Source organism: Anopheles darlingi, chromosome 3 (genome assembly GCF_943734745.1).
Source record: "Anopheles darlingi chromosome 3, idAnoDarlMG_H_01, whole genome shotgun sequence".
NCBI lineage: Eukaryota > Metazoa > Arthropoda > Insecta > Diptera > Culicidae > Anopheles > Anopheles darlingi.
The window spans coordinates 63,194,071-63,218,234 of record NC_064875.1 but is presented as its reverse complement, the minus strand read 5'-3'; the positions used below and the strand labels follow the sequence as shown (position 1 = coordinate 63,218,234).

General features: G+C 51.6%; 2 protein-coding genes across 2 annotated transcripts in view; both read right to left on the bottom strand.

Annotated features, from left to right (window-relative positions):
* LOC125954532 (shematrin-like protein 1) overlaps positions 1–24,164 on the bottom strand; it is a 48,312-nt gene that overhangs the window by 16,424 nt on the left and 7,724 nt on the right. The gene's annotated exons all lie outside the window — the stretch shown is intronic.
* On the bottom strand, positions 1,175–17,362 carry LOC125955689 (neurotrophin 1). Its single transcript, XM_049686831.1, has 5 exons — positions 16,814–17,362; positions 7,144–8,036; positions 3,662–3,802; positions 3,371–3,526; positions 1,175–3,295 (listed from the first exon to the last, which is right to left on the bottom strand). Exons 1-5 carry the CDS (start codon positions 17,360–17,362, stop codon positions 2,041–2,043), a joined length of 2,994 nt encoding a protein of 997 aa, XP_049542788.1. The 3' UTR covers positions 1,175–2,040.

The following is a 24,164-nucleotide window of genomic DNA, read 5'->3' as shown; positions in this document are numbered from 1 at the left end:
GGTTCCCGGTTCGATTGCCGTGACACTAAAACGAGTTGCGCAATGTTGCTGCGCGCTCCGGTTGACAATTGGCGTCGGTTTTCGACGGTCGACTCGGTTGAACGCCCCGCAGTATGGTTTTGTCGGTTTGATAAGCATTAGGGAAATAAGTTCGAAAATAAATTCGAAAATTAGGTTACCGGTGGGTTCGATTCGGTTGAGTAGCTGGTAAACGCTGGTCTGCGATCATTACCGGCGTTCGGCTTCTGGTAGGCATGATTAGATCATTTGCAATGCACACAGCAGGAGGATCGATGGACTGCGGATGCCATTTGCATCGATTTAACGCTCATTAGTTCGCTTCGTGTCGCCATTTCGCTATCGCTCCATCCGATCACAAGAGGTGCCGCAACGTATGGTGTCGAACGTGCCGCGGTCCCTTGGCACGTCTTGCGAGGTAAGGGGTAGCGAGTTTGCACTATTTTTTAATTTATTACAATCACGATGTCATTCCGTAGTACCAGGCGGGTTGGTGGTACTTTTGCAAACGAACAGAAACAGAGTCCGCGGAAGGTTGCAAACCGTAGTGAAGCGGCTGCGGGACACTGTTGTATGGGCAGGTACTAGATGACCTTGCCCGTGGATGACACTAATGGTGCGCAGTGAGGCGCAATCGAATGAATGAATCGATCGGCGATCGAGCACACCCAAGCGAAGGGCAGGAAACCATTCAGTCAGCTGTTACGGAGACGTTTTGGGGACGGATTGTCGTGGGGGGAATGGTTTCGTTGGCATTAGCAGAGACAAAGGAGTAACGGACAGCTGGGTCATTCCAGCTTCGGTCGATCGGTGGTGTTGGCCTTAGTGCGTCCATAGTCCCGGTACAAGGTGAAGGTTGCATACAGCATCGGTGTACGATCGTTGTGGAGGCGAAGGTCAACTTTGTGGCCCTCGTTAGCGACTAGATGGTCAACTGTATCGATGTCAATTTGATGTCACTATTACCGGAGGAGTTATCTGTCTGTTACAAATGTCCATAGTTTGATTGACTTCTGTTGGAATTAAGAGCCTAATGATGACTAATGATGAATAATAATTGTCTTAGCTTAAGCAGTAAGACAAAGTAAAGTGCATTTTAAACAAAAAAATATACGACTGGGGTGTTTCTTTTGCTTAATCACAGCGTTACCATACTTTATTGAACCATCATCATCATTGGCTAAAGGTACCTTATCAAAATCCAGCCGCCACTACCGCCGTGTAGTCTGCCAAGTATTTAGCAAACACGAACAAAAATGTCCGTGCAAAGCCGTGCATGGCGTTGTATTTATTCGATTTGAGCTCCAGGACCCTCGGTTTGTTTTTGGTGTTGTCCCGTTTTCCACTTTTCCACGATGATGCGCTTTCTTACACGTTTAAGGGGTGGCTTATGGGTCTAGGGGTTTTAGCATAAGTTAGTATAACTAGGTATGAGTCTATTCACGTCAGGCTGGTCCCGCGTGGGAATGTCAAGCGGCAATCTATGCCTTCACGCCGCGATGCAAAGAACTAAATTCACATGAAATGAACATGAAGTCTGTGGTGAGCTTGAGCAAAGAGTATGAAAACTGCGGAGCCGGCAAAGGTCTTGTAAATTCAACCATTCCTGCCCTTCGCCCACAAAACCGTGCTCGTAACGCACTTCACGCGTAACGCTTTTGGCATGGCGATTTAAAAATCTGTATCTTTGTCATTTTTGCGTTGATCGATGAAAAAACAGTAGAGAATACTTTTGAAGGGATCAAAATGTAGGGAAAAATGTGAAAATGAAATTATCACTCTCTCCCTCCGGTTTTTACAACAGATTTTTCCACCATGCCTTAGTGTATCCCGCACAGATGGCGCTACTGTGCCGACTCCGAAGCGCTCTCTCTACGGCGATCTTTGTTACTACGCAGTTTGAATTTTTATCCGTGTCTTAACGGTTTTAAGCCTTTCTCACGCAAATCGTCCTACAAACAGTTACTAAACTACCACTACTAAGCTACTTAACAAAGATCTTCCCTTCCCCGGGGGGAAAGCTCAACCCGTTCGCCGACTGTGCAGAATAGGTTTCCAGCTGTTGAGCGACGTGTGACCGTTCAGACCGATCCGATCGATCTGTTCCTGCGTCACGTCTTCCGCCGGTACCGCCGGAAGTTCCTCGTTGGTGGCCTCTTCGAAGAAATCAATGATCGGATGGTAGTTGTAGTTAATGCGCTGATGACCGTTCGTCGTCGTGACCGTGCTCGTGCTAGTGCTGATCGTACTCGGTGGTGGTTGTGGTGCCGTGACGAGCGTCGTCTCGATGGCTACCGGTACCGTGGATGCCACGGGGGGCAGCGACGATCGATAGCCACCACCTTGCGATGAGTATTGCTGCTGCAGAGTGACCATCGGTGTCTGTGGCGTCGTTTGCGATCGTCGACGGTGCTTCTCGATGATGTTCTGAGCCTGTAGCTGAGGTCCGAGCTGCTGCTGCTGTTGCTGCTGTTCGTAATGATGATGCTTGGTGACAGCGATAGGGCCCGGTGGCAACACCGATACCTGATTGATGCGCGAATCCGTCTCGGCGATGCTCTGGTCGTGCACGTTGACCGTTTTTCTTAATGGCCGCCGGTTTGCTCCGACATTTCCGGCCCGTTTCAACGCATTATCCGGTACGTACGCATGTGGACCACGCTTGAAGGGGATGTTGGAGTAAGCAAGATCGTTCGGTGGCGGGCTTAGGTACGTGTCCAGCGTCGGTGGTACCTGTTGCGGATTGTACCGCTTACCACCACCATGCTTTGCCGGTCGTTCGAAACGTGTCTTGGCGGAGGACAATCCCGACGATGGTGGTGGTGGAGGTGGAACAACACCCGGTAAGTGATCGTAAGTTGGGCCCACCTTCGGAGGCAACTTTGCCGGCTGGACACGCTGGAACCCGTTCGAGAACTGGTACGCAATGTTATCGTCCACTTCGTCGTCCTCCTGATCGACCTGATCGAACTGCAACGTCGAGTAGTGGTTCTGAGTGGCCGGTGCCAGATGATGCGCATGCGTATGCCGGATCAGTGTCGAGGCCGACTCGTTCGGATCATCGTGCGCCTTCGATTTGAAGTCATTGTAGCTGGTAAGCGGTGGAAACGTCTCCCGGTATCCATCGATATGACAGTTGCAGCAAGTCGGCACCTTAAAGATATCGACGTGCAGACCCCGAGCAGTATCCCAGCTCAGCAGTCGATGATAGTTGTAGATCTGCACGCACCGTGACCGGAAGTTGTCCGTTAGATAGGTGCACGAATCCTGGGGTGTACTGCGGAGGAAGAGAGAGCCACAAATTGAAATCCGGAATCCGTGAAAATCAACAATCTGGTATCCGGATGGTTACCTGCACTTTTCCAGCCGGAGTGTCTGCGTGTGTTCGCCCGTATTGACGATGTACTTCCACTCACCGGTCGCCGACCGTGCCTTCTGTGGTCGGGCATACCGGATGATGCTGGGGCACATGTTACCGCCACCCTTCGAGGCGTCATCCTCCCGTTTTCTACGGGTACGGAAACAAGTATAACCCATAGCGAGGTCAGGTCAGCAACGCGCGAGGTTTCGCATGTCAACGAGAGAAGTGAAACTTGAGTTCAAGATCATTGGAAGGCGGGAGGGGGGAGAGGGGATTGCTTACCTCAGCTTCGTGTTGATGCCCTGCTCGATCTCATCCGGCTCGTAGCTGGTCCGGTCCTGGGCGGTCGCCTTGTCGATGTACTCGGCCAGCAGGGCACCGATCGCATGCCGGTGTCGCGTTATGCTGTACATGATCTCGGACCTACGGGTGAACACACACACACAGGAAGGTATGAAAAGTAAAAACGGAATCGCTCGAAACACGGTGCCCCGGTGGCCAATCCGATGGGAAAGGTGAAAGTATGTGTCTTTGGGGTGTTTTGCGGTGTGCGAAAGCCTTCGGTCCCCTCGGTCTCTGACCGCCATTCGGCTTCGAGCGTGTCGTCGTTCGCTCCTTAACCACCACACACTCGTCTTAATTATGCAGCATCGTAGATGGCTGTGAGAAGCAGGCGCGAACGTGCGCACTCACTCGGGTTGCTACGATGCATCTCACGATTTGCACGTCGACGTCGATTTGCTGCCTGGTCTTCCCCAAGGTAGGCCTTCCCCTCATTCAATTGACGCACTGACGCACCGGAGGCCAGCGCGGTGCATTCTTCATCTTGATCCGGAATGTGAATTGCCGCTTGGAGCTCCGAAAAGTGAGATTCCATTTACATCCATTCCGTTCCACATTTTAAGGGGAGTATGAATTTTGGCGCGAAATGATTGACTTTCGAACCAATCACCAACTGCTTGGGAGATCTTCCTCGGTTAACGAGCTCAACGCAGTTGTTTTACCGATATTCAGTTTAAAAAGAAACAAATAAAGCATTGATTGATAACCGGAGATATCAACAGTATTTGGAACTACTTTGTACCGATCAAATCTCCTTGTCCTACATAGCGCTACCCGTTCGATAGCTGAAAATCCGTTCCCACACTCAAATCTAAGGGTAAAGCCACGTGTGACCTCAAACATTGGCAAAACTTTCATTTCTCAACGGCTCACTGGGTTGAACAGGTCCCATCTACGATTTCGCCGGGCAACAAAGTTGCATCTACTGTTTTCATGGCAATTGGCAATTAGGAATTGCAGATTCACAAGCTCTCGAAGCTACGATTAACATGCAAACACCTCCTTTCTTACAGGAAGATTAATTCTACCGAAACGGTCTTATTTTAAAGATGGTTTTACGAAGCTGTTTTTTTTTTGTTGGTAAATACCGTATGAGAGTTCAATTTTCTAAAATATTATGAGACTTTTTGATGAAAATTTATTTAGAAATACATTCAAGGCATTAATTCCTGAGAAGCGTATTTGCAGAAATTCTCCTTTTTATAATGCCCATTGCAGCGTCGTGCTTGCTCCTCTGGGGCTTAAAACTCATTCAAAAACACATTAGTTAAACGTCTGTCGAGTTGCTGTAAGGAACTATTCATTTTTCAATTTGTGGGAAGTATCTTCAGCTATTTGTAACAGTTTTATGCCAATTTTGCATGATAAAACGAGGTTTACATAAATATCTAACGCTCCAAAGTAATTGAAATTACTTTCATTCTAAAAGAGCTCATCGTGGCTGATGATGATGAACCAACTTCTTTACATTCCAACTTGTTCCCATTAAACCGACAACATTTAAATGCGAAGCGGCAACATCTTATGCACAACCGAACAACATTCATTTTAAAATAGCTATTGATTAGATCGAGCATCGCCCGTACGTGGCGTTGGTGCACGCACACGCATAGATAAATATCGACGCCTGATCGAGATCAGAGACGCGGCTGTTTCCATTTAAAATATTGTAAATAATTAAATTGTGTTCCCTCATTACTCGGCATAGCATATCCCTCCCCCCTAACATGGCCCCATGGCACGCACTGCCGGATGTTTCCAATTTGATTGGAACTGGATGCGGGCACGGTACGGTGCGGTGCGGTGTGGTGTGGTGGGGTGCGGTACTGTTGCCAGCTTGTAGACGACGTTGAGTGGCCGTGCACCAATTGGCATCAGCAAATCCGACTGACCAGCTCCAGCTTGAGATATCCCCATCTCCCAGGTGGTGTCGAGAAATTTCTAATATTTCTATTTCACAAACCGCGAACCACGATTCCCCCCCCCCCGCCGTTTCCTCCTTTCTCTCTCTTTCTCTCCCCCTTTTCGCGATGGACGTCTTTCACGCACTGACGCTCCAGATCGAACAGAATCGCGGCGTAGCAGCAACCGAGCAACGCGTGTATTGTTTGCGGTTTGAACCTCGCAGTAATCGGCACGTGAAAGTATCCCTCCAGGGGAAGGGGGTCGTAACATGAAACTGGCCAAAAGGAAAATTGACCAAATACGTTGTGCGTTGCTGTGGTGGTGAGGTGAGGAATGCGTGCCGAGGAACGGAATGGAATTACTCCGCATTCGTTTTGCATTCCGCTGTATGCTGCTGTTGTTCCGCTGCATTGTGTGGTCGAGGCAAATTACAACATAATTGCGATTCCGTTTGGGCTGCTCGCTGGCCATCAACACCACCAGCAAAGCAACCGCGCATTTAGGATGTGTAGCGATGCATTTAACACACACACCAGGGGGGGAGCTTCCCCTCCGTGGAACCTTCGGTGTTATCGCGTAGCAGTCAACATGACAGTGCGTCTTACTCTAAAGGGATTAATGATAAAAAGGAGATAACCAGCGACCGGGATATCATTGAGGTGCGTGGACAAAAGGCGTTCAAAACCCGGATAATCCCGAGGCCACTCCGATATCGGATGATCTCCGATCCGTTCCGATATCGGTAACATCCGCCACAGCGAGAGAGAGAGAGAGAGGAATGGACGTCATTTTGCTGACTAACGCACATAACAACAAAAGCCCCCACAACCTCACCGGTCTGTGGTTTGCATTCCTTGGCATGCACGCACATAGCGACCGATGAGTAATGAGCTCGTGCCAAGCGTGAACGTACACGATGTGCGATGTGCAACTCCTCTAGATCGCTAATCTGGTTCGTGCGCCAGCGCTCTGACGAACCTTATGCAACCGGACTGCTGCGATTGATCTGCTGCGTCGACGAAACAATCAATCCGTCCACTTTCCGGAACGAAACGGAAGCCACTAGCAAAAGGTGTGTCTGCGCACGCGCGTGTGTGTGTGAAAGTGAAAGAAGCGGAGTTAGACCTCCCCGTGCGCTGATTGGGACTCTCCTTCTTCGTCGTCATCACCGTCCAACTGATGACCGACCATATCGGAGCGGAAATTACATTACATCGTGCCTACGCCGGATACGCCTTTACGTCCACCTTCCCCTCTTCTACACCCCCGTCTTCTTCTTCTTCTTCTTCTTGTGCGTCCTCTTTAATCGCAATCTAAAACGGTCTCCGGTCCGGCCTCCGGTGGTGTTGTTGTTGTGGTGTTGTTAAACAATCCCGACGAAAAGTAACACATTAGCGTACGTGTCGTCGTCGTCGTCGACTTTCACCGGACTCTCCGGGCCAGCTGCGCTCGGATTCTTTATGCTGGAGAGGAGCTTTCGCACCCCTATTACTGAACCCCCCAAAGAAGACACTTACGTGGGATAGTTGGCAACACGAATGCAGACACCGCCCGAGAAATGCTCGCAGCGCTCGCTCGGTAGCAACGCGTGCAGATCCTGAGGTCGCTGCCGATTCCCGATCAGCTTCTCGGCGACTGGTCCACCGGCCACGGTTCCATTACCACTGACCGGACCGTCACTGGCTGTCACCACACCGGTAGCGTCCGGTTCGGTACCGTTTAGTCCACCGAACGCAAGGTCTTCGATCTCTTCCAACGTCATCCGTGGTGTGTTGGCCAGCGACTCCTGGGACTCCCGATCGACCGGATGCTGGATCGCGTTCGGTGTGTGCTTTGGCGCCACCTTGGGCAGCGTCACCGGAATCGGTCCATCCGATGCCATCGCTAGCTGGTCACGCTGGTTGGCCGAAGCATTGAAAGCCGTCATGTTGAGTTTCCGCTCGTGGTAGGTCATCCGATCATCGGAACGCTCCTGGACGACGGTACGCTGCACGTTGAACCGTGGTAACGATTGGACGAGCTTCTCGAAGAACGGAACGTCCGAGGAGCGTACGGAGCGTCCCTCGGATTCTCCGGTGTGGACCGTCGCCCGGCGGACTTCATCCTCGTCCACCACGAGCCGATCATCGTTACGGTTGGCGACGGGTGGTCGTCGCTGGGGTTCCTTAATGGATCGGAATCCCTGGGGAGCCGGACGTGTATCGAAGCTTCGGCGGAGTAGATGGTTCGACAGGACACCTTCGTTCTCGAGGAATGGTTCATCGGTTAGCTCGTCATCCTGCGGTTGTTGCTGATGCTGTTCCTGCTCCGACAGTAAACTCTCGCGCTTGGCCACGGTACGGATCAGGTTGGCGATATCGTAGACGAGGGGCAGTATCAGTTCCGGCCGGTTCCCGAACATGGCTTTAACCTGCAACGAAACACACACACACACACAGACAAGAGGAATAATGATCAGTAATTGGATTGACCTAGTTTCCTTCAGGGTTTTTTTTGGTCAAGAATTTCCTAAGACGAAAGAAACGCCAGCAAACCATCTGGCCAGAAATCAGAAGAACGGGGCACTGGGGCAGAGCAGAGTGGTGCCAGCAGCAGAAGATTGCTTCACCGGAATGATCCACGGCGCCAACAAAATGTGCCAAAATGGTGCGTTTTCTGAAAGGCGCGAAGACTCCCGCAACGTTTTGAACACGGGAAACGTGAAACCAGGGCCATCGAGTACCGTTCGATGGTAGCCTCCCCTCGCGGGTGGTTCAATCTGTTCTTCTTTGTTTTCGCGTTCCGCGGACGACTCCATGGTGCTGTTAGTCCCGTCGTTCGTGTAGCCGTTTTGTAGCGGACATAACACAGCGGTTAGCACTTCTGCTGCATAACCAATGACCGTTCGCGCCAAGTGGTGCTTCTCCCAGGGGGGGATGGGAGGATTTTGGTAATTTAAAACCGCGCGCGATGGGAGACCAGGAAGTAAAGATACGATCAAGTTCCCCGACCGCAGAGAAGAGTGAGTGGAACAGGGAAAATGCATAATTCATACGTTGCGAATATTTGCGTCAAACGCTTTGGGATATTGGAATGAATTCCTAATGTTTGTTAGCTATTCGTAGGTCAGTCTTTTGATAGTTCGGCGCTATTGGTGGTCTCTTGACTGAAGAGAAGAGCATAAGAATCTGCTTTGATTTTAAGCCATTTTTTATTTAAACTTTTTGAAAAGGTCTTTTAAAAGCCGAAGAAAGTTCCCCCAATTGCATCGGTTGCTAGATTCTCGACCAAGAACTCTCTTCAAGCCAAACGAAGTAGGCTTATGCTATATTTGGGGTTTAATCATCCTGGAACATGCCAACTGCCAGTTCATTTAATGCATTTTCATAGATTTTTCAGACATTTTTAATGCTTAATGTGACGTTCTCTCTTAACTTCACCTCGAATAGAGTACTCCACATGGACAACGGGATGGTTGGCGCCACCTGTTCCCCTGAATCATTCATCAAATGGCCTGGCTCTACTACAGACCCCCCTGTGATCCTCCGCAATCCATCAACTAACCCTTTTTGCACGTCAGTTTCGCAAATTCGCCTTTCGATTCGAATTGTGATTGATGCATTGCCGTCGTTGTATATTCCGGTATCGTTGCGCCACCGGCACCGGCAACTAATCTCCATTCTTATCACATCGCCACGCCAGGGAATCAATTGTCTAAAGGTAGCCGCGCCAAGAATGGCGGCATGCTTTCGGTGCTTTACAATCTTATCAGTTGTTTGGCTCTTCCGATGTCGCAATCCCTCCCGTAACCATAATCAGTGCACAAAAAGGACCAGCATAACGCAAACCGGCCGAACAAAAGGTGGATGGAGGCTGTGATTTCGCAATCCGGTCTGCGGTGACGCCGCTAAAGTCCAGCGACCGTCGCAAGATAGCATCAGGATGGTGCGCGTGAGGTAATCCGCTTCCGTTTTCAATTGGCGGCTGCACCATTCCTTATCAGTCTCGTGATGGAGCCCTGATTTTGGAATGCTGAAGTGCCCTCAGACGAGTCCCGGGTGTTTAGTATCGTTTCGACCGTCGTACAGCGATGCAGTGGATAGCGTTTGTCGTGTGTTTGGCATTGGGTAAGCGTCCATCCAGCAATGGGATCCCTCTCGTGATTGCTAATATCTAGAGGTTCTTCTCTCCATCCCCGGATCCCGATAACAGCCACCGGCCTGCAGGTGGTCCGCGCGGAAAGCGAATCGGAGCCGGAGCGCGCGCCACGTCTGATCGGAGGAACGAATTCACCCTGGGGTCAGTTCCCGGCGGCGGTGTCCATTAACACCACCTTCAATGTGCACTGCGGTGGTGCCGTCGTCGACCGTCAGCATGTCCTGACGGCGGCCCAGTGTGTGTTTAATGAGAACCGCCGGATGATCGATCCGTACTGGATCAAGGTGCACGCCGGTGACATTGCACTCGCACCGGTCGGTGCCCGGCGTCAAACGCGTCACGTTACGCAGATCTTTGTCCATCCGGAGTTTAACTTTGCGACGCTCGAGAACGATGTGGCCGTGCTGAGGTTGGATCGACCGTACGAGCTGCCCGCGAACACGCTGAATGTGGCCAACCGTACCCGGCGGATCGTCCCGAATGGTGCGACGTGTCAGTACGTGGGCTGGGGAACGGCGACTGCACCACCGACCGCTCCGGTGAACGTACTGCAACGTTTCCTCCCGATGACGATCAATGATCGTGAGCTGTGCAATCAGGCGACGATGCACGCAGGGCGCATCCAGGAGAGTATGCTGTGTGCCGGGAATACGGCAGCATCCAACAATGCGGCCCCTTGCAATGGTAATGCCGGTAATGGGCTGTACTGTGATAGGGCGCTCGTTGGTATTCTGACGTTCGGTGCAAACTGTGGTGCCGCCAACAATCCACCGGTATTCACGCAGGTTCGGTTCTACAACAATTGGATCGACCAGCAGTTCAACCAGACGCAGGGACGTCCCTTCGGTTGGACACCGGGGCAGGTGTAGAAGGCTGGATTTTTTTCCAAATAAAGGAACTCGCTATTTGAAATGATAGTTGGAAATGATATTTGGATCCGAAATACAGAGCTCCGGGTACTAATAGTTTCTACAGATGTTTCCTATCGATTAGGTTTAATTATAAAACTGTTAAGTTTGTTCCTCACGTGGAAGCCATATAGATAAGACGCGCTAACACGCTTTTTATCATTCTCCTGATTGATAGAAGCACCTTCTGTATGATTTCTAACGTATCATTAGAAGATTAGATTGAAGGCGTTCTTCAGTTTACTTATCACGACTTTTGTCCACGTCTTCAAACCCTCATAATATCGATATAGACAGTACAAGAGACCCCTTGGGAAAAGCTGTAAATCACCCTCTCCATAGCACACTCTATTGCTAATCTCTCCGAAAAGGGCCCCAAAAAGTGAAGCAGATAAACGAACGAGTTAACTTATATTCCAGATTAACCTTAGCGCAATTTGCTGTTCAACTTTATTATCGATCTTATGTTATTACATTGCTGGAATCGGGATGCTACCACCGAGCGGAATGTCCTGGCGTGCGAACTGATCCCGAATCCACTGCAGATACCAACGGATCTGCACGTACACACCGGGGTTATTAGCCTGACCGCAACCAAGTCCAGTCGTCAGAATACCGGCCAACCGTCCCTCACAGAACAGTCCCGTACCGAGATTGCTCGCGCAAACACCCGGCCCGGCACCGGTCGCACCGGCACAAACCATCGACTCCCGGATACGCCCCGTATGCACCGCTAGACCATTGCAAGTGTCCCGGTTCAGGATCGGTGCCGCAATAAACTGTTGGATCGGTGAAGCGGTCGCATTATTCCAACCCACCACCTGACAGGCCTGTCCATCGAACATAATCTCCTCGTAGAAGGTGGCCACACCGATACCCGGTACGGGTACGACCGGGAAGAAGAAATCCGTGCTCGTACGCAGCACCGCCAGATTGTGCTCGTACGTGAACGGGTTGTACTGCGGATGGACGTAGATCGCACTGACGGCGATCCGAGGTGCGCCAAAGTTAAGCTGCAAACTGCCGGATAGGATGGTGACCTGGTTGATGAACAGTAGCGCGTTCTGGGGGGGCGGTGTCAGGACACAACGGGCGGCCGTTAGCACGTGGTTCGCGTTCAGGATGACGCCACCACAGAAGGCATTGTTCGGCGGGGCCGGTAGTCCAACGGCGACGATCGAGGGGAACTGCCCTAGAACGGCATTCGTACCACCGGCAATGAACGGTAGGAACGGATCGTACTCATCTTCCAGCAGTGCCCGGATGTCCTCCTGTTCCGGCACTACCTTAGCACTGGTGGTAACGGCTGTTAGGAAAAAGCGAATGGTTAAGGCCCTGCCAGATCCGACGGACTCTCTACTCTGGACTCCCAAAAAACGGGTCTCACCAAATGCCAACAGAAGATACACGAACCCTTTCATGCTGGATGGCTGCAGATCACTGAATGACGGTACGGTGTTCGCTGCCAGAGCCTACTATTCGGTTTTCGGTAGTCAACACCCCAAGTGAGTCATGTATAAAAGAGATTAGATATGGTTCGCGGAGGTGAGGTGAGTAGCACCAGGGACAGGTATGTACAGGACAGGGCATCCAGATAACCAACTCCGAGGTCCACCCGCTTAAACACAGACCGAATCGAACCGAGAGATCAGTTGTCGTCCAGCTGTGGTCGATAGTAGTCGATACCTTCCAAAGGGAAAATCGAACTAAGTCCGTGTGAAGTGTAGAAATTCGCAGCAATGCAGCCGTCAATTGTGGTCGTGCTGCTGGCGCTTGCAGCGCTGGCCAGCGGTAGCGAGGATGCCAGCCCTCGCATCACCGGTGGAACCCAAACCCTGCCCGGCCAGTTCCCGTCGGCCGTGATCCTCGAAACGCCCTACCAGCCCCAGAACTGTATGGGCACGATCGTGAACCGTCAGCACGTACTAACGGCGGCCGTCTGCGTCATGAATCCGACCACCTTCGTGATGATCAACCCATTCTGGCTGCGCATCATTGCCGGTGACATCAACGTCGTTCCGGTTTCGGTGCGTCGCCTCGTCCGCGATGTCAACCGTTGTTACGTTCACCCGAACTACAACCGGCTGACCGATAGCAACAATCTGGCGGTGCTGCGTGTTAGCGAACCGTTCCCGGAGTTCCACAACACGATCGAACCGGCGCTGCTGAACGCCCAGATGCTGCCGGACAATACGCAGTGTCAGTTTGCCGGTTGGGGTGCGACGACCGATGTGGCGACGGCTGTAGTCCGTCCACAGCAGTTCCTTGTTACCGCTCCGATCCTAACGATTGCCTCGTGTAATGCTCCGGCCGTACACAACAACCGGGTTCAGCAGACGATGATCTGTGCCGGTGCGCTGACCACTAACGCGAACACCGTCTGCCGTGGTAACCTCGGTGGTGGTCTGTACTGTAACGGTCATCTTACGGGTGTGCTGTCCTTCGGGTTGACCTGTGGGCTCGCTAACCGTCCCGGTGTGTACATGGATGTGCGACAGTACACGAACTGGATTGAGACTCAGTTCACGCGTACCGACAACCCACCACCAGGCTGGGTGCCACCGCAGCCACTGTAAGTCCACAGTTTGGCCACACAAATACACACACCCCAGTAGCCAGCCATGTTATCATCAAGTTCGAAATAAAGCTGTTCTACCGGAGCTCTGAGTAGATGACAATGACGTGGACATCATTTTGTTTTGTATCCTTATCGACCACTCTTATTTATATACTTTTTTTAACATACATTCGTTGTTAGATATATAAAAAAAACATCTTTTTTGTGGGTCCAAGTGACTGTTTTCTAAGTCTAAGTTTTTGTGACTAAGCGACCAGGACCAGCGATTAGTGAGGAGTTTCTATCATTTCCGCGGGGACCTGATAATGGCCGCGGGGTTTATGGTTAAATCAGAATGCGGAAGATAACATCGCAAGAAGCTTAATAGACCTCGCGGTTTTTCTGGCGCTCGGTGCCACCTCTAATCTGTGGCCTCGTTCCCCGTTCGACGAGTCATAACCTTCATTATCAGCGCCGACTGGTGAGGACTAAATCAGGTGGATTTAGAATTCGATTATCGCGGCGCGGCCATTTGTAGTCAACTCTTTATTCGTTTAGGTTTCGCTTTGTTGGTGCCCCCCTGGCCCTTAATACAGATATGGATTCCAGCCCGCTGGCATCGGTTGCGTTCGGTTGAACTGCGCCTGTATCCAGTGGCTAGCGAAGCGAACCTGCGTTCCGATAAGATATTCGCTGACCGCTGCACCCGCGCCAGTCCCCGGCCAGCTGAGTCCATTAACTGCGGTCAATTCCCCTCCACAGAAGAGCGGATCGCCCGGACTGATGAGCCCGTTGTTCGTGTTTTGCCAGAGCGTACAGATCTGTTCCTCTTGTACCAAGATCTCCCAGGCACCGGTACGCTGGACAAGGTTACACTGGTCACGGTCATGCACCGTGGCCGATACCTTCTGCTGGCGGGGCAGGGTTTGTGGGGTGGCACCGAGTTCTGGTAGCCAGGTGACCCAATAGCACAGTTGGCTGTTCGGTGTAATCCGCATCCGCATCGTGGCTACCTCGAGCGTATTACTCGGCAGATGGAACGGTTCGATGAGCTGGAGTGAAGGTGGTGAAGCGGGTTAGTGAGAAGGGAAGGGCTGCTAGGGAACATGATGACGCTTACCCTTATCACGGCCAGATCGTTCTCGCCCGTCGTCACGCGGAAATTCTCGTGAACGAAGATGTGTTGAGCGACGCGCGTCTGCCGTGACTTCCCCACGGGAGTGATGCTAATGTCCCCGCCCATCACACGCACCAAACGAGCAGGATAGATCCGAGAGGCAACCGCACCCTGACGGAAATCCATCACGCACGAGCCCGAAGTGAGGACATGGTGCGTGTGGATGACCGTACCGACGCAGTATCGGTTCAGATCCGGGGTTTTAATTAGTACGACCGAGGGAAACTCTCCCCAAACCGTATCCTGGGCCAAAGTCTGACCCTGCACCAAGGCTGGCCAGCCAAGACCAACGAAACCGAGAAGCAACGTTATTCGCAGGAACTTCCACATTTTGAACGACACTTTTCGACAATCTGGAGCGTACTGGAAGCTTTTTCAAGGCAATTGCTTTCTGCTTCTCCTTAGGTGAAATGCGCAATAGGAAACCGTTGACGTGACCGCCATTAATACGTTCTTAAGCCCAGACCCAGTATCCAGACCTTATCGGCCTGCCTGCTGCGGTTTGCTGATAAATTCAAACAGGGTGTTCCAACACTGCAATGCCCGTCACCGTCGGTAGCTAATCGCCAATTTTCCATCCAGCGAAAACCGACAAACCAGAAGTGAACTGCTGTATGTAAACGCGACGGCAGCGCCTACTTGAAAAAAATTGTATTTATTTGAACCAATTCGTTCCACAGATGGCACTGGAACAAAATCGGATACAACCGGATATACAACGTGGTTAATACTCCTGCGGATTCCAACCAACCGGCATCGGTTGCGTTCGGACGAGCTGCTGCTGGATCCACTGGTGGACGAAGCGAATCTGTGTACCGACCGTGTACTGGAGCGTGTTCGGTAGCACGTTGAACCCAACGTTGAACGCATGGATAGCGGTCAGATGGCCGTCGCAGTACAACGGATCGCCGGGATGCAGAATGCCATTCTCCGGTTCGGCCAGCAGCGTACAGATGTTACCCTCGCCAATCGAGTCCTCCCACTGGCGCCGCTGTTCATCGCATCGGTCACGATTGAGGATGGGTACCTCGACCTTACGGAGCCGTGGTGCCACGGTGTCCGGACAGGTGGTACACCGCCAGGTGATCCAGTAGCAGCTAGCACTATCGGCCACGATACGCGTCCGCAGTGCCGCCTCTTGGATGGTATTGCTCGGCAGGTGGAACGGTTCCGAGAGCTACACTCACAACCCATAAGGAAGGGATTAGTAAGGACACCAGTAGTAGAGGACACGCTTCTGAAGGGGACACTTACGCGAATCACGGCCAAATCCAGCTCGGATGCGTGCGGCCGGTAGTGCTCGTGGACGAATATGTGCTGACCTGTGCGCACCTGGCGCGCGGTAGCGACCGGTCTCAGCATGAGATCCCCGGCAAACACCCGAACGAGACGGGCCGGAAAAATGCGGCTCCGGTCCGTGGGCATCACGCAGGACGCTGCGGTCAGCACATGGTTCGCGTTGATCACCGTACCGTGGCAGTAGCTTTGGACGTTGGGGGTTTTCACCAGGGCAGACGAAGGGAACTCTCCCCAGACTATATTCTCAGGGGGTCTCTGTGCTTGGGAGCACACCACCACCAGGGCTAGTAGCAGCAGTACGTTCTTCTGCATCTTCGTGTCACTATGGAACGATCCGGGTTGTTAGGAATCCAGAAATGAACTGATACTGGTTCGCGGTTTGGTGGCTCAAGACGTAACTATTGGAATCCGCTTTCGAACCCGGCAATCAGTCGCAGGTTATCGATAGATTCGTCCGTCTATTGATAGCGTTCGCTATCCACTTTTACACCCGTATACAATGTTGCATCTTATCGGAGCCAATCCTAATCCAAAGTCCGCTATTCGGTGGTTCCTATTTCTTGCTTAGTTTTCATCGATATGGATAAGGTTGCTTTGCAATAATCCCGATTAGGTCTTAATCTAATAAAGAGACATATATATCTCTTTACTTTATCTTCACTTCTTGGACTTTAGGGAGAAGGCCTTGGACCGTTTTTTTGTTTATCTGCTTAGAAACAACTAGACGGTTGTCACGAGCTGCGCGTATGCTCAGCAAGTGGTACTCCTTCTTGGAAATGTGATTAATCTTTTTTCTCGGGAAACAGGTGATAAGTTAACTAACTGTAGGATTAGTAAGCACATGCGTCAATTTCTACGAAACTCTATCTGACAATAAATGGCGTTCTACTGCATTCTATTTGTTGGTGCAATTAAACGCAACCATAATAGCCCGCGATAAGCGAATTGGGAACAGATTAAGGGGTTCCAACTATAAATTATGAGGCCCACATTCTTCATCGTGTCAAGAGGACTCCAGACATCTAGACAATCCAGACACAGATAAAAAAAAATCTATGAAGCCAAGGCCCCAAAAGCATGGCGCAATGATTGAAAGTAATCCAACTCACCTGTTCCAGCGATAGCGTGTGACCTTCGCGCGAGTTCACCTGCGCCGTGATCAGTGCGGCCAGCGTTGACTTTTGCGTCTTGGACATCACCTTCAGCAGCGGTAGCACCTCACCGAACTTGCGCTGAAACTCCCGGTTCGCGAACGCCTTCAGCATAATGTGCCGCATACGTTCCGCCTTCCGCTGAAAGTCCATCTGCGTACCAGTGTGCTCAACGAACTCGACATCATCCATCAGCTCGAAGCTCGTATCGTCGTCCTCCATCAGGAACGGTTCACTCCCATCGCCATCGTTACCGGTCGTTGATCCCATCGTTCCTTCCGGACCACTAGCTGGTGATGGTGGTTTCGCGTAGCTCATCATCTTGTGCGATGGTTGCATCTGCTGATCGCTACCATCGTTGACGTAGTAGTAATCATCCGCCTCCGCGTCCTTACCATCGTCCAGCTCGAAATCGGGCAGCCCCGAGTCACTGGTGGCGCTCGTCACGATCGTGCCAATCCACACCAGCACCAGCAGCACCAGACATAACTTCACCCTTGATTGCATCTTGTCGGAGCACTTGCACTATCTTGCAGGTCTTTCGCAGCTTTCTGCTGGGGCTTCAGGTTCACTGTTTAGTTCTTCACTTCCGCACTATTTCAATGCGATTAGATATCGAGAGAGACGAAGAAGAAGAAACTGGCGGAGGGGCAGCAGGACAGGTTACCCTAGGCACATGTTGAGCACAGGACACACACACTCACACACACTTGCTGCAGACCGTAGAGCTGGCAAACTCTGGAGCAAAAGGGATTGGATTAAGTATTCGGAAGAAAGCGAAATTGCGACCCCAACCCGGACCGGATCGATCAGCGGGGACCGGTGCCAGCGCCAGGGGCTCTCCTCAACAGTAAGCTCAACTGAGATCAACAGCATCCCACCACGTCGCGTCGCGGTGTGCAAACGCGATCGCGCGAATGGAAAGCTAGAAAGTGAGCTAGAAAGTCACATTGGACATTGGATTTTAATAAATGACCACCCCGGCACTCCGCACTCCTTCTCCTTCTCCTCCTTCCCCTCGGTTTGGGTTCAATTAGGCTAGGTAACATCCACGATCGCCACTTATCGCACTGGCTGCCCGGTTGACAGTCGGAAGCAATCGCTCTCCACGCTCATTAGTGGTCGTCACTTGTTCGAGATGGTTTCACCTACAGCTCACCCGATTTCCCTACACACACACGCACACACACGCACGCACCGGAAAAGCAGGAAATCGAACGCCCAAACCCAATATCTCATACCCTGCCCCACCGCCAACCCCCCCTTTTTGGGATCAAAGTTGTCCCGACATCGGTTGCAATCGTGGGTTGAGCTGATTGGAAAGTAGTTCGCGATCGGCGGAGTGGGGGAAACGCGGGACTCATGGAAAGAACCACGGTACAAGCGGGGAGTTCCAGGCGTCCAAGGGGATAATAGATCCGGAAAAGCTGGCTGGAACAGGATTGTAGACGAAGTGATTGGAGTCTGGTGCGTGAGGATCTACCGACTCCTTTGAGTTAGACTCGTAGTTTCTTTCTCTCTCTTGATTACCAAACGCACGTTCGGTGGCCGCGCACCAGCGTGACCAGCGTGAACATGCGCTTCCGCCATTCGGAGCCTTCGGGTCACGTTGCGCACGTTTCGAGGAAGTCCGAAATGATCCGCACCGAAACGAAATGGAAAATTATGCAGCCGAGATGGCGGAGGAGCCGAGGAAGGCGAGTAAATTGGGAGCAACCGACTCCTGGGTCTGGGCTGGGGGGGTTGGTTGGAGGATCGATGAAACGTGCGAAGCATCACACCGTCAGCTCCTTCCTGCCAACCGCCGACGCCGCTTGAGTTGTTGAAAAGTTGAGTAACGTCTCGGTACTCGTTGTCGGTGGCGGTGCCTTTGGTTCTGAATTTGTGGCCACCCGTGGCGGGTTTCGGTGGTTACGTCGGCCGTGGTCTGCCACTTGCCAAATGCACGCTCCGATTCACGCCGGGAGTGGCTCGCTCAGTTCGCACGTCGCGGACTGATGGGCACGATGTCAACGAGATGACGCATCGCGCGAACTCCTGAAATCAGCTGCGGCACGGACAAAAGGGGTTGTTTCTTCACACCCCCCGGGGGGCGTCCGGCCCTTCGAGGCAAGAGAGTGCGATTCAGTTTCGAAACACCTGCCAAGAGTGACCCTCGGCGTAGTAGACTGTGGCTCGTTGTCTAGATGCTCCCATGATGATCCGATCTAGTAGCCCGTTGTTGAGCATGAAGACATCAAGAGCATGTTTACGAGGTTATGGCACTTTCTATTAACATAAAATATGGTTTGCAATATTTCACCCGGGGGACAGGCAAACTGCAACATAAATCGGGAACGCATCGCAGCGTACAAAATGAACATTGTATTATTGCATTGCATTGCACGGCTTCCCTCCATGAACGCTTATTGCTCGCTTAATGCGCTTGCGGTTAAGTTCAATGCTTGCCCCCATCCCCACCAGAGAGCGTAGAGGAAATGGGGAAAGGAACGGCCGCTAGGTTCGTGCTCCCGCGCTGCCCTCTAAGCGCGCGCTCACCCTGCACACCACGCAGCTTCGCACCAATGGCGGTGCAATGAACTTGAAAAAATGCTAACGCCATTTAGCCAACGACGGCGACGACGAAGGCGGCGAGCGGGCGCCATGCCGTGTGCGGTTTGCGGACAACGACAACCGGATCCACCTCTGCCGTCTGTGCTGGTAGCGATGGAATATGCCCGACGCTCGGTGAAAACGCACCGAGAGTGAACCGAAAACGCAAGATTCGAACGGTACAGCATGCCACGAACCCGTCATTGGAAGCCACGCGGCCCGTTGTAAACATATTAGCCGATTAGACCCCTCCCGTCAGACGGACCGTCCCGTTCACCGTGCAGCAGTTGGTGCCTCCTCTCGTCGGTACCTCGTGGTTAGCGTTTTTCTTTTTTTAATGTCCATCATTTCGGGCACCGGTTGCACGGGGTGGCTTTGGGGGGTGTTTTTTCACTCGCTACACCAGTGGTGCCAGTGGCACATACACTCTATTAAACTCGATTTGAACGCGACAAGGAGAGCAAACAGGTGGCAGAGGTTTCTGTTGCTTCCAGAAAGGAAACAAAACAATTGTAGAAGTTGCAGCGATCATTATTTGATCAAACGCAGGAACGTGTATCTTTCGTGCAGTAAAAAGCGGAATCGGAAAAGCCACCTGCACTATATGGCTTTGGCTTTAAGCGAAGTACTACGTGCAGTACGTGCGGGCTCCCTGGCCGCCTGGCAATTGCTCTGGATATTGCGCGTAATTGACTTTTATTTGTCCAGATCCGTTCCACCGATCCATCAACAGCTGGCAGCTTTCCTTCGATCGTTTTGCTCCTTCTGGCTCTCTCTCTCTCTCTCTGCTTTTCTTTGTCTCTCCTTTTTTCCGTTTTTCGATTCCCCTTCGACACCCAACCCAAGCAGCAACAGCAAACCACCAAATGGAGAGGGAAACAAACAAAATGGAGCACCGCTTAGGGGTACTGCTCTACTGGGGGGAGGTGAAGAAAACTACAGTTCCATCCTCCATTTTGGCACAGTTTTGCTCTGATTAACCCCATTCCGGGCACCAGCCCCGGCGAGTGGAGGGTGGCCGAAAGCTCCGAGATCTAGCCGGAACAGTGCGCTCTTATCTCGCTATCAACTAATCGTCTGCCACCGAAATGTCAACTGCTTTCCAACACTTTACACCGTTCCTGACACACAAACACACACACGCGCACACACGCACAGACATTGCGCGATAAACAACGGCACCGGAGACGCTACGGTGCACAATTCGATTCGATGGCGCGTGCGCACGAAAAAAAAACTCCTCACACACCTCACGCGGAACCTCTTGAACGGTGTGCGCACACTCGACGACGACGATCGACGGCACCGCTTTCCTCAACCCACCCTCTGCCCTGACTTATGCATTATGTGTGCCCGGCAGCACCTGGTGCACTTCCTCGACTACGGAGCACTCGGAGCTCGCTCCGCGATCGAAAGCATTTAAATGGTTTCAATCGGCGCGGGGCGTTTGGTTACCGTTTTAGGGATCCCCGGGGGGTGAGGGGTATTACGAGGTACGAGGAAGGGTTTTTTTTTGGGGAGGAACCAGCGAACACAACACAACAACGCACCACACTCGCGGTGCACACGTTTACTTCGACGGACTGGTTTCGACAACCGTTCGCACCGGTATCTCGCGCGTTACTGATCGAGTGATCCTCGTCGATCGCTGCTGCTGCTACTGCTCCAGCTGGCGTTGTTGCTGGGGGAACATCGCGCTCGTGCCACTCACTGCTCCCATTGAAAAGGGGATCGACTGTCCGGTGACTTCAGAGATTTGAATAGCTTTTGGTATTTATAGCCTATTTCTGCATTTTTTTGTCATGTTCTCGATCCTAGAGAAAAGTTTTCTACGGGATATCATTCTACAATGTGTTTTTTTCCGTTAGTTTTCGTTATGGAAAGAAGCTATGCAGCATTTCATTTGTATGAGAAACTGTTTGAATAGATGGATTTATCAAAAAATAATCAAAATAAATTAAGTTGTCTATTTACTTTATCTAGCAATGAGTAACTCTAGGGAGAGATAGGGAGAGCATTTCTCTCGCGATCTCTCGCCACGATCCTCGCTCAATCCACTCCGGCACTCACGAGATCGAGACGAGAAAGTCGGTTCGATCGAATGGCATACCGTGGAATGTGTAAGGCAGCACCGCGACTACGACGACCAAGACGACGACGTCCGTGACCTAGAGAAGGGAAGAAAGGCAAACCACAACACAGCACAGCACAACACAGCACAACAACAACAGCCAGCGAGGTTCCGTTGCTTCGGTGTCCCCATCTGACAGGGAGGGTTTTTTGGTTGGAAAGGGGAAACGGGGAAGAAGTGTCGGTGACAGATCGCAACTGGATCCGATCCGATGCGCCGTGACGAATGACTCCGTGAAATCGATCGTTGCGCGTGCGAATCGCGCAGTGGAGGCGACGAAAAAGATTCAGTTTCTCATCAATCGAGCCCCGGGCCCGTTGCGAGGATGGAATTATGTTGCGTGGATTTATGCTCTTCCTCGACGATCTTCGCCCCGCTTTTCTGGGTCATTCGCCAGTAGCAGCTGAATGGCGGATGGTTTTTCGGAAGACGTCATCCGGTTACAAGGAGGGGGCTCGACGGCTCGAGCCGGGACTGACCTCTGCTAATTCCGGTTCAACTAGCAGACACCCTCTCACACACACACCCACGAGTGTGCACTGATTGCGTGTGGGAGGAGCCGTAGCAGTGTTCGCGAGCGTTTTGTTTCGCTGGCGCTAAATTACTCCGGATCTCCGCGGTCACAGCATGATCACGAAGATATGGTGATGATAATGTGTCTCGAGTGCATGTGTCAGTCGTTGTGCGTCAGTCGCTGTGTGTGCGTGTGTGTATGTGTATAATGAGTTTTGGACTAATCAGCTGCTAGCAACAGAGAGACTCTCTACGCTGATGAAAGCCAAGATGTGATCGAGTGCCAAGAGGCGATCGCGATCGCGCTGTTTGCCGTTAGCCAAAAAGACGTTTCCTGGCAAATGATGACATCAACCTCGGGAGAGGGGGAGCAAAAACCGTTCGCGCGACTGCCACGCCATCCGTTTGACCCTTGCACATGTCTATTTCATGAAGCGTTAAGGACCACCATCGATCTCGCGGCCCCTTGTCCAGAGGTTGTTGGCAGTTTCTTTTGCACAAACGATCCGGTGACACGGTGATCGGTGACCGGTCGTTCGCCGGTTGCTGCTGTTGCTCAACTTCAACGCATTTGGCGCACAGCATTTGGCGGTGGCCACGGCGAACTAGCGATCGACAATGTATTCCACAATACACGGCCGCCGGCGTGTTGTGGAGTTTGGGAAAAGGTCTGGTCTTAGTCGACGTACATACCTAGCGACAGGTCGCTCGGCCTTTAGGGACTGGTTTTTTTTGGGGTTGCCGGCGTGCATTGACCACGCTGGAGAGGGAGGAGAGCTAGAGAAAGATTTGAATATCAGTCAAGGTTATAGTGTTTGTGTCCCGCTCCCCCCGCCCCGTGCGTACTCTGCGGTTCGTATTTCGTCGAGTTGATCGAGATCAAACTCTTTCGAAACACCGTAACCGGGCCATCGTGCTGCCCCAATGGCTGCTCGTTAGCACGGGCTGACGGGTCCTTCCATTACAAACGGATCAAAAGGGCCGAGAAACCGGCTTTGGGCCTCGAAACCGACATAACACGCCTCAGGCCAAACGAAGATCAGTGGCCGGAAGGTGGGAATCGGGAAGATCCCAGAGGAACATCCAACCTCCGGACCCAGGAGAGAGTGGGAGAGAGAGAGAGAGAAATGTGAAGAAGCAACGGGCTGGCGAGGGCAGCTTCCAGGCGAGAAATAAAGGAAAAGTGACAGACCAACTCACCTACATACGGGACGATACGGGGCGTCAAGGAGGTGGCCAAGGTGAAAGACGAAGCAGAAGCAACAGAACTGGAATCTTTTCCTTTTCACTCGGTCATTGACACAGTTTTCGGTCGTCGATCGGTGGCGGTCTTCCTGCTTCGACGCTGGCATACACCGTTCAGGTTCGTTCCGGCCAATGCGTGGCGGAAAAAAAAACGAGGTAGGGAAATATGATGCGCACGGTGCGGAGTAGCGGAGTAGTGACGGAGCAGAGAGTGGTGGGATGATACCGCCCCATTCCAGCACGCGGTGAAGGACGTGAAGCGAAATCGGAGCAAAGGCGGCCTCCGCGGGACAGATATGACCCCTTCCCGTAACGAGAAAGCCCCAGGGCTTTCGTCGGATTCGTCCGATAGGATAGGCGTTCGATTGAATGTTTCACGAGATTATGGGCTTGGTGATTTACGGAAGGGGGGAGGTGCTACCTTTGAGGGTCAAAAAAGGTTATTGCAGCCTTGGTGTCGGGCTGCTAATCGGTTAAACGCTAGATATCATACTAAGCTATTGAGATAAACACGATAACACCACGATTGTGATAAATTCTTGACGCATCCAAATTTAATGCGCACCACGTGAGTGATTCTGATAAGTTTAATTATTTGAAGAAAAACAAGTTTCAAGCTTCGTAAAGTAGTTTGCGCAGAGTATGTGTCATCATATTTTAATTGCAAACAATTAAAGTACCAACGATCTAACGAACTTTACTAATAGCAGAAAGAAATATATCATAAAAGTAGAAATTTTGTAATGAAAATGGTTCCACAAATTTTGAAAGATGGCTTCTTTGATAATCTAAATTTAAACCAAAGATAAACTCAACTACACTTAGTAG

Coding starts and splice junctions, on each gene's coding strand:
- LOC125955689 (XM_049686831.1), bottom strand. CDS start 17,362: ATGCAATCAAGGGTGAAGTTATGTCTGGTGCTGCTGGTGCTGGTGTGG. Junction 3,803..7,143: donor CGTGTTGCCAACTATCCCAC/GTAAGTGTCTTC, acceptor GTTCACCCGTAG/GTCCGAGATCATGTACAGCA. Junction 3,527..3,661: donor GGCATCAACACGAAGCTGAG/GTAAGCAATCCC, acceptor CCGTACCCGTAG/AAAACGGGAGGATGACGCCT.